This window comes from Salmo salar, chromosome ssa05 (assembly GCF_905237065.1).
Source record: "Salmo salar chromosome ssa05, Ssal_v3.1, whole genome shotgun sequence".
Lineage (NCBI taxonomy): Eukaryota > Metazoa > Chordata > Actinopteri > Salmoniformes > Salmonidae > Salmo > Salmo salar.
Genome location: NC_059446.1, coordinates 57,720,546 through 57,736,342, shown reverse-complemented (window position 1 = coordinate 57,736,342; position 15,797 = coordinate 57,720,546). Strand labels below are relative to the sequence as shown.

At 42.2% G+C, this 15,797-nt stretch overlaps 1 protein-coding gene across 1 annotated transcript in view; it reads right to left on the bottom strand.

Moving 5' to 3' along the window:
* LOC106605268 (zinc finger protein 385D) overlaps positions 1–15,797 on the bottom strand; it is a 38,967-nt gene that overhangs the window by 8,843 nt on the left and 14,327 nt on the right. The window contains exons 3-4 of the mRNA XM_014200715.2: positions 7,759–7,866; positions 3,257–3,425 (exon numbers count right to left, since the gene is read on the bottom strand). Coding sequence (XP_014056190.2) covers positions 3,257–3,425; positions 7,759–7,866 — 277 coding nt within the window. The remainder of the gene's footprint in view (positions 1–3,256; positions 3,426–7,758; positions 7,867–15,797) is intronic.

Sequence of the window (15,797 nt, the reverse complement as noted above, 5' to 3'; positions counted from 1 at the left end):
TCAACTGGCGACCGGCGTCAGCCTGCAGGCACTCGGCCCACCACAAGGAGTTGCTAGGGAGCGATGAGCCAAGTAAAGCCCCCTCCCCCCGGCCAAACCTTCCTCTAACCCGGATGATGCTGTGCGCCGTCCTATGGGACTCCCGGCCACGGCCGGTTGTGGCACAGCCCGGGAATGGACAAGGGTCTGTAGTAACGCCTCGATCATTGCGATGCAGTGCCTTAGACCGGTGTGCCATTCGGGAGGCCCACATTGCCTATTTCTATACCTCTATAGCTCTCAGTTTTCCCAGGAGATTTCCTTTGGCGATAGAGCAGAAATGCTCTTCTCAAATCCTTCCACTCTCGTTAGGCTTCCAGGCAATCACAGAGCTCCCCCTGAGATCTGATTACCTTTCTCAATGATGCTGGATTAAGCTCTTTAATTAAAATGATGGGGCCCCATTATATGCCACCATGACTTAAAGAACAGAAACCCCTCAAGGCCCTGCAGTTGTGAGGCATTCCTTCCTTTCTTCATTTTGATTTCCAGGCCAACTACAGAGGCAGTTTTGAATCTACTGTGATTAGGATCTCGATAAAGTAGCTTTGACACAGAAGTGTATTTATTATGGTCGTGATTATCATTTGGATAACAGAGCAAAATTATCTTTGAGATATTTCACAGCAGGCAGGGGTCATAGAATTTACGTTGACTCATTCAGCCCCTCCTTCCTCATTGGAATTCATTCTCCAGACAAAATCCTTTTGGAAAGTTTCTACAGCTTTAAACCTCCTCGGAACTTCTCACAAACGAGGGCATTTACAGGAAATCCTAGTTCCACGCAAGTGAAAAGCAGGTTTAATGCACAGAGTCATCAGCTTTTCCACTTTGTGATGCATGTCTGTGTTTAAGGGCTTTTTCCAACCCAGTGCATACAGATTTGGATCTTTGAATTCCTTGTTGGTTAGGAGACGTGCATGGGGAGCTTTAGTGGTTAACTGATGGCTGAACAAGCCTAAGCACGCCCCCATGCCCCATGCCTGTTCTATTGTGCAGCTGCTGTCAGTGCAGGCATAGCTCCCCTGACAATCTGCTCTTTAATAGCTAATATCAGGGTACATTTCCTCAGGCACTGGACTGGAACTGTGAGATGGCGACTGCGTTATGGGCAACTCTTCTCTTTCTTAGCCACGAGCATGCGCACACACGCACACAGACACACACACAGACACACAGCTTGACAAGCAGTGGGTAAGCCATTGGCTAATCTATACAATCTCACTGTGGCCGGCTGTCCATTCGAAGCCACACACAAGTTCACAAGTTTAAAGCACACACACACACACACGCACACATCCTCAAAATGCATACAGAAAATACATGAACTCACATGTACACAGAATGTGTGTTATAATGGCTCTTCGGCAGAAGTTTTGCATCAACACTGAGAGCCCACTATCAAAAGAGACTGCAGTTCTTCTCCCCCTTCCTCATATCTGCTCTCCGTAGCCATTTCTCTTTCCTGACCTCGGCTTTTCATTAGAGGAGCTCACGGGCACTGATATACCGCTAAATACTTCAGCCCCAAAGATAATGTGGCGTTTACCCGCCTCGCCAATTAATTTCCCTGACATCTGAGCACATTAATATTCATTACCCAACACCCGTTTTGACAATCGGACGCTCCCACGCTTTGTAGACACGATAGTGAGGTGGAGGAGAAACCTGCTTGTTGTGTTTTGGGAGGTCAGTGATGAAAATGATTTATGGCTATTTGTTCCTTTTCCCGATACAGTGTTTAATGGTCTGTCTTTGAGGCCTTTCAGGGTCTTATTTTGAAACATTATTTTGCGAACAATATTTTCCACATAGTGAGACGTGGGCTTGTTCTTGAGACACACCTATGAGTGAGCTCTGGACTGCATTTCTCTAACACATGCATAAATATTCAAAGACATACTGGATGAATAAACTAAAGCTTGTTTTGGACTTCATTAGGTTTGTACTAGACTGAAGCATGATATCAGCTCTCGTTAGAAGGGGGTTTCAGTTAAACTAACATGAGGAGGACCAAAACATACATTGACGAAATCCCCCATTTGTGGAGAAAACGTTATGTTAAAAACTTCCTTCACAACTCAAATCAAACTTTATTTGTCATATGCGCCGAACACAACAGGTAGACCTTATTGTGAAATGCTTACTTACAAGCCCTGACCCCAACAATGCAGTTCAAGAAAGAGTTATTATTTACCAAATAATAGAGTTATTATTTACCAAATAAACTAAAGTAAAAAATAATAAAAAGTAACACAATAAAATAACTATAACAAGGCTATATACAGGGGGTACCGGTACCGAGTCAATGTGCGGGGGTAGAGGTTAGTCGAGGTAATTTGTATATGATGGTAGGGGTAAAGTGACTAGAATGTGGGGACAAAACATTATCCCATTGGAATAAATAACTTTTGACTTTTGAAATATGTTGATACTCTCTCTGTAAATTGTGAATGATCCTATTCTGCAGGTGTGAGCATGTGGAACCAGAGGGTTCACAATGCAGTGCCTTCAGAGTGTGAACAGGAATCGCAGAACCTGAGCTCAATTATGGATGCTTGTATGTGCTCCAGAAATGTGCTCCTGGTTTAAAACCGCTTACTCATGGAACATTGGATTGTAGGCCCTAGACTGAGGCACTCAGACCTAATCCTGGAAAGCTATGGTCCAAGGTTTCATTGGTGCCATTTTATGAGGCAATTAAAGATGGATACAGGAAGACTTTAGTAGTGGACAGAGGTAACCCAGAGAGCACTCTGGTTCTCCAGGTCCTATGGGTTTAGCTGTAAGACTAATGGAATTGACAGAGGTCATCCTCCGGGCCTCCACTGACTACATTTTAGAAAGATAAAAGAGAGTCAAGCTTATCTGGTCCTGGTGCCTGTCTCCTGTAGTAAATGTACATCATCAAGACATCTCCTGTATCTACTTCCTCCTGCTCCCAACTTCCTCTAGTGTGACAACATGATCAGATATACAACATTTACAGTAATGTTATCCAGGTGAAAACAAATGGATGTGGAGAAAGAGAACTATCAGCACACAGTTTTCTTTTGCAACCTTTACACCAAAGGGACCTGGTCAGGTATTTTGGCAGACTCGGCACCTTTTGAAATGTGTTGGATGGATGTGACAAAGATGAGTGACAGACAGAGAGAGTGGATGGGGATTGGAAAAAACATTGGACACGGAAGGAAAGTAAAGGAAAATTACCAACCTTTCCTGTCAGTGCCGTAGCACATTGCTGGAGGGTTGATGCTCTTAGGGGCTTCCTGGTTGATGGTTTCCTTGGTGAGCACTGTACCTTTGAGCTTACATTTGGTAGCGTCCAGAGATTTCAGCTTCTTGGCATGTTTTGTTCCTTTGTAGTGGGCTAAGGCTTGGCTCTGTGAGAAGAACAAATAGCAGGCTCAATTTAAACCAGGCCAAATTATGACCAAAAACTAACTCAAATCAGTGACTCATGAAATATACAACACAGTGAGCAGGCATCACAAAGCATTGCCTTTTATAGTGCTAAGTAAACACAAACTTTAAAGGGGTTCAGCATCAAAAGAACATCCATGACATTAACAAGGACCACGCGCTACAGACTTTAGTCCAATTTAATTTACAATGTTATCCATGCTCCTTTGCCTGTTATGTGATTTTTTTGTTTATCTCACATCTCAGTATAGAATCAATGGCCATGTGATGGGTGAATCTGTGATAGTCTGATGTATTATTTATGTAGCTGTTTCAATTTAGAGTCCAGACACGATTCGTCCAAGATTCACCTTCACAGCGGATTTACCCGGACTCGTGGACTGGACCACATGCAAAAACTTTCAGACGTCCTTGTTTACCTCCACATACTTCCTGGCTGACTTTGCCCGTGGCAAGAAAGGAAGGTATTAGGAAAAATTCTATTGCCTTTTGTGCCAACCACATCCCCAGCAGGACATTGTTAGCATCTGTATGGGCTACGAGGGAAGTTTCAATCAAAACCATTGAGACAAATAATTCTTACTTGCCGTTTGCAATTTTTAGGAATAATTAGCTTTCTCCATGCCAATTAGAGCAAATCAACAAAATGGAAACTTCCAGATAAAACCCCTTTTCTCTGCACTCAACCTAAATTGATTTAGTCTGTGGAGGTCATAGACAATTATTGGCATTGGAAAATGCATACAATACTAATCCTCTGCTGCAAGGAATATATATTTTTTTTAAAGCCAAGCATGGCACTAGCTAGTTTTCCATCCAATTGGCAACAGATTTTCATGCGAATATTCTAAAATCTGCATTAAGATATTTTACCACCAAAGATCTGTGCGTGATGACGTAGTACATATAAACATATTTTGTTATACTATTGCTGTTAAATATAAATTGAATGGATTTCCATCGCATTTTCAACTCTACTGATCATTTTGTCAGAAGAAATGTTGCGTTTTATAGCGAATCTTTGGTCTTGGCACGTGCGCTCTAACCAACAGCAAGATTATTTTTGTTTTTCAAACGGCAGCCAAGCATCGATTATCATGTCATCAGAATAAGACGTAGATATTTATTGGAAAGGAGCATCAAGCTCATCAACTTGCACTTTTACCACCCTATAAAGTTCATCATCACTTATTTCATCTGTAGCCTAATATACAGCCTGCTTTAACGAGTCGTAGTGGAAGGACCACACAATATCATCGCGTGACTTGAAATTTACTTCGATATGATGGTTACTCTATCAATATTTGCGCATAAAGGCGTTTCCACCGCCATTTCTCGCATTCTATATTTTACAGAAACAAAAAGATCCCACTTTGTCGAGTGTATTTTGTTTGCTTGACATTTGGAAAGTTTATCCAACAAAATGTGCTGTTTCGTTCAGGCCTGTCATGACATTTTTTATCCGACATGTTCTTTACACGAATAAAAAGGTTGGATGGAAAGCTGGTTAATGTCTATGTTATCTTTACTCCAATATATTGCGTCCTTATATCATGCTCCAGGTATCCAAGCCATCAGTAGATTTTTGCCAGAAGACACAAGTGATATGGATGAGTGTTTAGTGTAATCAAGTCCATAATTCATCTTTCATTAGAGCAATGATGTGGAAAAATTGCCTTAATGATACTTGTGGTTTGACACAGACCTGATTAAGGTGGGGAAGGAGGCAATTCGTTTTTGGATGGTCTATAAGTGAGAAAGACATCTTATGGAAAAAGACTGGCAAATAGCCACTTAGTCAATCAACTCACAGAAAATTAAAGTGCCTTCCCACTTGGTATTTAATGTTCTATGCATTCTTTAAATCATTCTTAAAATATACAAAATATGACATTTTTTGGTTGGGTTATAGTCACTATGTTACAGTATATGGGTGGCTGTATGGAAATATCTTGCTGGCGGTGTAATTAGATCAATACAACCATGTGTAAGGAAAAAGATTCCAATCTGGACAAAGAAGTCCAAACAAAGGCATAACAGAGTTATGTGTGCTTGTGAGAGAGGGAGAGAAAGAGTCAGAATGCTGTAGCAGGCCTCACTCTCCAATGACTTGCATTGGAATTATTTCTATATATACAGTACCAGACAAAAGTTTGGACACACCTACTCATTCAAGGGTATTTCTTTGTTTTTACTATTTTCTACATTGTAGAATAATAGTAAAGACATCAAAACTGGAACCAAAAATCTCAAATTTGGACTCATCAGACCAAAGGACAGATTTCCACTGGTCAAATGTCCATTGCATGTTTCTTGGCCCAAGCAAGTCTCTTCTTCTTATTGGTGTCCTTTAGTAGTGATTTCTTTGCAGCAATTTGACCATGAAGGCCTGATTCACACAGTTTCCTCTGAACAGTTGATGTTGAGATGTGTCTGTTACTTGAACTCTGTGAAGCATTTATTTGGGCTGCAATTTCTGAGGCTGGTAACTATTGAACTTATCGTCTGCAGCAGAGGTAACTCTGGGTCTTCCTTTCCTGTGGTGGTCCTCATGAGAGCCAGTTTCATCATAGCGCTTGATGGTTTTTGCGACTGCACTTCAATAAACATTTAAAGTTCTTGAAATTGTCAGGTTTGACTAACCTTCATGTCTTAAAGTAATGATGGACTGTGGTTTCTTTTTGCTTATTTGAGCTGTTCTGTCTTTTACCAAATAGGGCTGTCTTCTGTATACCACCCCTACCTTGTCACAACAGCTTCAACACAACCCAGGAAGCCAAACACCATGATGATGACTCCAACAATTAAGAGCAGGTTTAGAGCTGGGACTGCTTCATCTGCAATACTGCTTCCATCCCTATTCACTTTGGTAGATGGAGACACTCATAAGGATGCATTTATCGATCCAGGGCAGCAAGTTGAAGAAGAAGAAAAGCAGATACTTCAGGCCCTTTTTATAGACTGACATTTTCTGTCAACAACCAAGCAAGAGGTGGAGAGAATCAGTGTGAAGTTCTCCACAGCGTGAGACTGGTTTGGTGGTAGTGGGTGTGTTTGTGGCTTGTGTTTTACTGGTCACCAATCAGAACATGAGTAGTTATCTCCTCAGGTTGAAATGTGAGGAGACATCCTCCTCTAAAGAATGACTCTTGAGGTAAAAATTGTTTTACTGTTTGAGCAAGAAATTTGAGAGCTGTCAGCTTATTGAGGCAGTTTTGACTTAGTGCAAAAGAAAACTGGGTGGGAATATCCCAATTATATGGTACAATGGAAAGACCCCTTTAATTAAATCATATTGTATGTATTTTTTTTTTCACCACTCAAAAGTCCAGGTGTTCTGTTCTTCAGCAAAGTAAGTTAGGCTACATGCATCATCCACCACCCAAACAACTTCCAAGTCCACCAGGTTTCTCCATCCAATTTAAACTCCTATATAGTCAATCTGCAAAGATGATAAAGTATTTTTGATGTCCAAGTGACATCAAACTGAAATTTCTTCTCCCTATCTCGGTACCACGGAGATTTGATAGGTAAACACCATCTTTATCTGTTTGCTCAGGAGTTGTGATTGATGGCTGGGATGGATGATGATTATCCTGAGCTAGACCTCAATGCTGAAGAAATAATAACCGCCGCAGTGAGTAATCACTAGCACATTGGGGCCCTGAATAGATAGATAGCTTCCTTAGAGGAGGAAGTATGACGATGCCATTTTGTAATGCTACTGAATTAACTACCCCTGGCTCAAAAATGTGTTTTAAATTGTAGGAAAATGTGATTTGATGGTAAGAACAAGGAAATTGAACAGTCAGATTCCATGCATTTTAGCAATGAGGGTTATATCAGAACTACTTTGTTTATTATTAAACAACTGCTGTCGTGTATTGTAAGATAACAGTTACTTACTCCAACTTTAAAGTCTTTACAAGAAAGTTGCCCTAGATTACAAAGACGGCATGTTGTGCTGGATATATTATTCAGGACACATCCCCATATGAGACAAGTGACATCATGTGCTATTTCACAACTGACATCTTATATAAGGATGCAATGTGTCCCCTTTTATAACAAATTACATATACTTTTGAAGATTCATGAGCCCGTTATGTCTTATGTTTCAAGCAAGACTTTGTTTGAAGTATGACCTCATCAACATCTTCTGGGATCCTGTAAATATGGGTTGAGCAAGTAGGAGTGGACCTTTGTACTTTGTTATTCAGTCTAATACGACTCAACACAGCACAGGTTCATCGAGGGCATTGGGACCCGTGTGATCTCCAGAAGCTCACTCACCTGTGAGTTGAATCTCAGTTGGCACACGCTGCACGAGACGTGTCTTCTCTTCGTCAAGGGAGGAACTCCAAACGTGTGATGCATAACAGCTTTCTGAACTGGGTCCATCTGGGGGGAGAGAGGAGAGTATTTTTTTTTTATATGGATTATTATTATATATTTTTTTATTGCTGGACACAAAAGACTGTAACAACACCAGCAAAACATCAGCTCCAAGTGATTTTAATTTTGGAAATCTGTTCCAAAGTATTCCATTGCATAGTAGAGAGATATATGTGATCGCATACAAAGCAATGTTTGAAATGATTATGTTTTAGTCAAACATTATATCTGTTTGGGCTTCTTGTGGCCAATTTGCTGTCTACAAATTATTTGTAATTATGTTCCCGCCCCCCTGACCATCCGCTCAAGAAAAGATTGGCCTGAGGCTGAATATAGTTGATGAGCCCTGCTTTAGAGCTTCTTCGGGGGTAGACGTTGAGACTCCAGTCTCAACATCAGCAGTGAAGAGGCAAAGAAAAAGCCATATCTCACACTGGCCAATAAAAAGAAAAGATCAAGATGGGCAAAAGAACACAGACAGCATCCCGGAGTCACCTCTTCACTGTTGACGTTGAGACTGGTGTTTTGCAGGTACTATTTAATGAAGCTGCCAGTTGAGGACTTGTGAGGTGTCTGTTTCTCAAACTAGACACTCTAATGTACTTGTCCTCTTGCTCAGTTGTGCACCGGGGCTTCCCACTCCTCTTTCTATTCTGGTTAGAGCCAGTTTGCGCTGTTCTGTGAAGGGAGTAGTACACAGCGTTGTACGAGATCTTCAGTTTCTTGGCAATTTCTCGCATTGAATAGCCTTCATTTCTCAGAACAAGAATAGACTGACGAGTTTCAGAAGAAAGTTCTTTGTTTCTGGACATTTTGAGCTTGTAATCGAACCCATAAATGCTGATGCTCTAGATATTCAACTAGTCTAAAGAAGGCCAGTTTTAATCAGAACAACAGTTTTCAGCTGTGCTAACATAATTGCAAAAGGGTTTTCTAATGATCAATTAGCCTTTTAAAATGATAAACTTGGATTAGCTAACACAACGTGCCATTGGAAAACAGGAGTGATGGTTGCTGATAATGGGCCTCTGTACGCCTATTTAGATATTCCATTCAAAATCAGCCGTTTCCAGCTACAATAGTCATTTATAACATTAACAATGTCTACACTGTATTTCTGATCAATTTGATGTTATTTAAATGGACAAAAAATTAGCTTTTCTTTCAAAAACAAGGACATTTCTAAGTGACCCCAAAATTTTGAACGGTAGTGTAGATAGACGGGTTAGCTCACAATGTCACATAAACGATGCACCCGCGTCCACAGCAGAAGTCTGTGTGTTGTTTTGATTCTGGACCGTCAGATAGCTAGCAACAATGACAAGAAGCTGCAAAAATGTACTAGCTAGCTAACCAACTACTGTAACGATGTATTTGAGTGTACAATGAGTGACAATAAGTGACAATATGTTTTCAATACAGATTTGGAGAGGAAATATAGTTTACATGTTGTCAACAATCCTTTGATTTTAAGCCAACCCTGCCTGTTGTGCTCCACAGTTACTCACACATCGGTTTATTGCTAAATATCCCACCTGTCTATAGATCTAGATCTATAGGGCTCTAACTATACTGTTAAAAAGGGAACATTCTACAAGAACATAATTGGATTAACGCAGTCATAAAATGTTTACACAAGTTTGTGAGTAGAGCTATACTGTGGGTGAATTGAAGAAACAGGTGTGTTATGCAACATTCTTCCATTGTAAATCTCACCCAAGTTTTGGAGAGAAGATGACACATGAACCTGGCACAGTTCCCTGGCAGGGAAAGCTTCAGTACGGATACATTAGCTACAGCCTGCTGGGAAATAGGCTAATATGGAGGACTGGAAACGAATCGAGTGTGAGAAACATCTGTGCCACGGAAAAAGGATGACCTTCTACTTAAAACACGCACTGGGCTTGAGTGTCAGAAATACCATCACAATCAGTGTCAAATGAATATTGGGACAGGGCTATGTAGACTTAGAATAATAAACACACAATACACCAAGGTTACTAGGGAAGTACTTCACACAAGTAACCTTGGTGTGTTTCGGTGTATAGTCAGTGTATGTTCACATAGCCTCATCACATAACGTTCACAGAACTCTCTTCTCGATCTACTGTATAAAATCTGTCCATTACACAGTCCTCCACTACTCAGCTGCGGCCCCGTACACACTCCGGTTGTACAACTGATGTACTACGTATTTGACACAATGGTGATACAACCTGATAGAGTTTGTCTGCAAAACATTTTTTACGGTGTCTCCACAGCGCTTGTGTAATTATTTTGGTTGTATCACAACCGTTTATCTCTGTTGTATCACAACCGTTTAAACAAAATGTGTTGTAAATCAGTTCACACTTGAGTGTGAACAGGGCCTAAGCCAGCACAGCTGCATTCCTAGCGACACATTATTCCTCCATCAGACTCTCCCATCAGCCACCCACTGCGCCACATACTCCACAGAGAACCTCCTGCTGGGAGCCGGCTTCAATTGAGATATCTCCCCATCCACACACGCATCTTTACGCTAAGTCACATGCCTGCTATCAAAGCCCACGGACGTGTAGTTTTCCCTATTTTATTCTCTCCGTCCGAGCGAGTGTCTCCTTTCATTCATGTGTCCTCTGTGATTCATGCTGATGTGTTGGGGAGATGTCGGGGGACCATCACCCCTGACGACAGAGGAATAACCAGGCTGTTTAATGGATACTATCTGACAGCCGACAGCAGCCTGTCTGTCGTACAGTTCAGCGCGTCGGCCGTGAGACTGGTTCACTCAGAGCAGAAGATAATGCAACAAGACTAGACAGTGATGAGACGCGGTGGCAGTGTGTGGGTGGGTGACTTTCACTTCCTAACTGTGATAAACTGGACAAACACAACACTGAGCACTATTTTTGTTAATTTACCAACATGATATTTTCTATATGCCCATACAAGGCCCACACATCACTGTATAAAACATGAGGTCAAATAAATCCATAGATCAGCCTTTTTGCATATTGTCACAATTATAATAAAAATTATATTATTTTGTGTTCTGTAGATTTAGTAAAAGATTGTGGCCAGCAGCTCAAATGCTGCCCAGTTACATGTTCTTTATGTGTTCTCGTAGTTTACTGTTTAGGATTCCACCACTGCAGTGATGTGACGGCATCAGAGAGAGAGAGAGAGAGAGAGAGAGAGAGAGAGAGAGAGAGAGAGAGAGAGAGAGAGAGAGGGAATGACTGGTCAACACACTGAGCCAGCCCCCACCATGTGGTCTGAATGTTCCATTCACGGCCGCCACGCATGCTTACCATTAACTAAAGTGGGATGAACGACCTGTCAAAATGAATCCTCCCTCCTATACGTTTCCCAATTACCTCGCTGCCTGGGCCAGTCACTTAGTTATCAACAGACACGCCGCTATAGATTGTTGCCACACCAAAACATTTGCAAGTCAAATGCGGGGGACGCTCATAACTTATAATGAGAAACAACAAGCTTCCCAGGTGTTAATAAAAAAGCAGACCCTTATCACATGAGAGGAAGTTGAGAGGGGAAGAGATGAAGCAATGAGGTCTGAGGGGTGAAGAGCAAAGAAAGATCAATCAATTTTCCCCCACTGTCTTAGTACAACTGTTAAACTTTGAGTTCTTTTTCGTAATCATATCCTGTGAGAAGTGAGTATGTTTGGTGTGATATGGATTTGTTTGCAACAGGAGGAGAGAGAGGGAGAATGAGAGAGAAGAGAGAGAGAGAGAGAGAGAAGAGAGAGAGAGAGAGACGAGAAGGAATTTCCCCATAGTGTACTTGAGTGGGTCACTGGATAGGAAAATTCACAGTGACCGTGAGAAGAATGAAACTCATAGAATCTTGATTAAATTTAATATTCTAATAGGATTATGAGTCCTTTAGTGCAGATCAATTTGGTCTCCTTCAAAGTGTTAACTTTGCTCAAAAAGCCCCAGGGAACAGTCTGTTTTCTTTCTATTGTTGCACTTGTTTATCTCTCCTCCTTAGGGTTGAAGCATCCCAAACTGAAAGGGTTTCACGTGTGTTTCTTCATCATGTATAGAGGAAAATAGGTCTGGTGGTTTCCGGTGTATTTGTGTGTGTGTGTGTGTGTGTCTATCATTACTATGTAAAGGGGCAGTAGCACTGTTGAGCTCTTAAATTGGGCTTCTTATTCAATATACCACACAGAAGGCTGGAGTGGGGGTTCATTATGCATATTGCTCCTGTGGATATTGCTGCTTTTTAAGGGGTTTTAAGGGGTTTTGGATTCTAAAAAAGGATTGACGTTTTATGCTGTTTTCCCCTTGATGCAGGCACTTACTGTCAGTAACGCTAAATAAGAGTGCTAAATGATTAAAATGTAAGTAGAGAGAGAGAGAGAGAGAGAGAGAGAACCTGAATGGACAACTTTCGACGAACACAGAGCAAGCACAAGGACAATTCTATCTCTCCCTCTCTATTTCTCCTCTCTCCTTATAACCCCTTCTTTCTCCCCCTCGCTCTGCTCTTTTTCTCTATTGCGCCTCTCGTTCCACTTATCTATCCCTCGGCTTTCTGCTTCTTGTCTCCGATTGTATTTTCTCCAGTATGAGTGGTACTTTAGCATTTTCCCATCGGTCTTCACCGCTGACCCCTCTCACACCATCAAGATCTGTTAGGATGAAATATTGAACTAGGGTGTCTCCTCTGCTCCCCAGAGCCACCTGGCTGCCTCACACTGTCCCCGACCTGCTCAGATGAAAATGTTACACCTTAACCCCTTAACCCCTGCCCCACCCACCCCTTGCCTCAGAACAAAGCACATCTGAGCTCCATCAAATTGTCCTTATCCGTAGTACTGTCACGCGTGACATGATATAAAAGTAGCTTTGAACGTTATGAAACAACGCCCCCACACACACATCTTATTTGAATGAATCCATCTACAACAGCAATACAATGTCTTCACAGGTCTTGAGCCAAACACACCACAATAAAAAGGTGTATACATTCGAATATACATCACAATTCATCTGTGTACCGTAGGTCAAGTTGATGTGGTTCGATAGTGTTTTGCTAAATTCTTCCATAACCCGATTTCTAATCGATTAATCTATCAAACCTCTCTGGCAACACCCCACTGGATCGAGGGGAGTTATTCTCTCATGACATGCTTCAATGAAATCTAAGATGAAACAATTTATCTTCTCATAATATTATACTATGAATATCAAACAAGGCCAATATTCATGATAATGAAAGAAAAACCTACATTGCATTTGAATTCCTCTTTCCCAAATCAATGCCCTGAAATAGAGAAATGCATGGCTTACCTGCAAACACAGAATATAATAACGGTGAACACTTTAATATCAATGAATTCAAGGGTTTTACACACATGCCCACATTGCTTGAAGCAGGGCCGGCCCTTGGCATACTGTAAGCTACATAGGCGGTCGCCTAAGCAAGGGTTTCCCAAACTCGGTCCTGGGGCCCCCTCTGGGTGCACGCATTGGTTTTTGCCCTAGCACTACACATCTAATTCAAATGATCAAAGTTTGATGGTGAGATGGTTATTTGAATCAGCTATGTAGTGCTAGGGCAGAAACTAAAACGTGCACCCAGAGGGGGCCCCAGGACCGAGTTTGGGAAACCCTTGCTTAGGCGACTCTGGCCTAGTCCCCCGACCCCCTTACTGTTGAGAGTTAGAATAGTGGAATACACAATTTCTAAGTTTAGTGGTGCATCAAGCAGTTTTCCTCTTCTTACTGACATCCAAATCAAATCAAATGTTATTGGTCACATACACATGGTTAGCAGCTGTTATTGCGAGCGTGGCGAAATGCTTGTGCTTCTAGTTCCAACATTGCAGCAATATCTAACAAGTAATATCTAACAATTCCACAACAAAAACCTAATACACACACATCTAAGTAAGGAATGGAATAAGAATGTATAAATATATGGATGAGCAATGTCAGAGGGGCATAGGCTAAAATGCAATAGATAGTATAGAATACAGTCTATACATACGAGATGAGTAATGCAAGATATGTAAACATTGTTAAAGTGGCATTATTAAAGTGACTAGTGTTCCATTTATTAAAGTGGCCAATGATTTCATGTCTTTATATAGGCAGCAGCCTCTCTGTGTTAGTGATGACTGTTAAACAGTCTGATGGCCTTGAGATAAAAGCTGCTTTTCAGTCTCTCGCTCCCAGCTTTGATGCACCTGTACTGACCTCGCCTTTTGGATGATAGAGGGGTGAACATGCAGTGGCTCGGGTGGTTGTTGTCCTTCGTTATATTTTTGGCCTTCCTGTGACATCGGGTGCTGTAGGTGTCCTGGAGGGCAGGTAGTTTGCCCACGATGATGTGTTGTGCAGACTGATCCACCCTCTGGAGAGCCCTGCGTTTGTGGCCGGTGCAGTTTCCGTACCAGGCGGTGATACAGCCCGACAGGATCCTCTCAATTGTGCATCTGTAAAAGTTTGTGAAGGTTTTAGGCGACAAGCCAAATTTCTTCAGCCTCCTGAGGTTGAAGAGGCGTTGTTGTGCCTTCTTCACCACACTGTCTATGTGGGTGGACCATTTCAGTTTGTCAGTGATATGTACGCAGAGGAACTTAAAACTGTTTCCTGAAGTCCACGATCATCTCCTTTGTTTTGTTGACGTTGAGTGAGGGGTTATTTTCCTGACACCACACTCCGAGAGTCCTCACCTCCTCCCTGTAGGCTGTCTCATCGTTGTTGGTAATGAAGCCTACTACTGTTGTGTCATCTGCAAACTTGATGATTGAGTTGGAGGCGTGCATGGCCACGCAGTCATGGGTGAACAGGGAGTACAGAAGGGGGCTGATTACGCACCCTTGTGGGGCCCCAGTGTTGAGGATCAGCAAAGTGGAGATGTTGTTTCCTACCTTCACCACCTGGGGGCGGCCCGTCAGGAAGTCCAGGACCCAATTGAACAGGGCGGGGTCGTGACCCAGGGCCTCAAGCTTAATGATGAGCTTGCAGGGTACTATGGTGTTGAATGCTGAGCTAAAGTCAATGAACAGCATTCTTACATAGGTATTCCTCTTGTCCAGATGGGATAGAGCAGTGTGCAGTGTGATGGCTTTTGCATCGTCTGTGGACCTATTGGGGCAGTAAGCAAATTGTAGTGGGTCTAGGGTGACAGGTAAGGTGGAGGTGATATGATCCTTGACTAGTCTCTCAAAGCACTTCATGATGACAGAAGTGAGTGCTACGGGGCAATAGTCATTTAGTTCAGTTACCTTTGCATTCTTGGGTACAGGAACAATGGTGGCCATCTTGAAGCATGTGGGGACAGCAGACTGGGATAGGGATTGATTGAATATGTCTGTAAACACACCAGCCAGCTGGTCTGCGCATGCTCTGAGGACGTGGCTAGGGATGCTGTCTGGGCCGTCAGCCTTGCGGGGGTTAACACGTTTAAATGTCTTACTCACGTTGGCCATAGAGAAGGAGAGCCCACAGTCCTTGGTAGCTGGCCGTGTCGTCGGCACTGTGTTATCTTCAAAGCGGGACAAAGAATGTGTTTAGCTTGTCTGGCAGCAAGATGTCGGTCTTGGCGACGTGGCTGGTTTTCCTTTTGTGGTCCGTGATTGTCTGTAAACCCTGCCACATGCGTCTCGTGTCTGAGCCGTTGAATTGCGACTTCACTTTGTCCTGATATTGACATTTTGCCTGTTTGATTGCCTTGTGGAGGGATCGACTACTCTGTTTAGTATTCTGCCATATTCCCCGTCACCTTGCCATGGTTAAATGCGGTGGTTCGTGCTTTCAGTTTTATGCAGATGCTGCCATCTATCCATGGTTTCTGGTTAGGGTAGGTTTTAATAGTCACAGTGGGTATAACATCTCCTATACACTTCTTGATAAACTCAGTGACCGTTTCGTTAGCCCATATTAGCTAATATTTTTTTAGATTGGTAAGTTAGT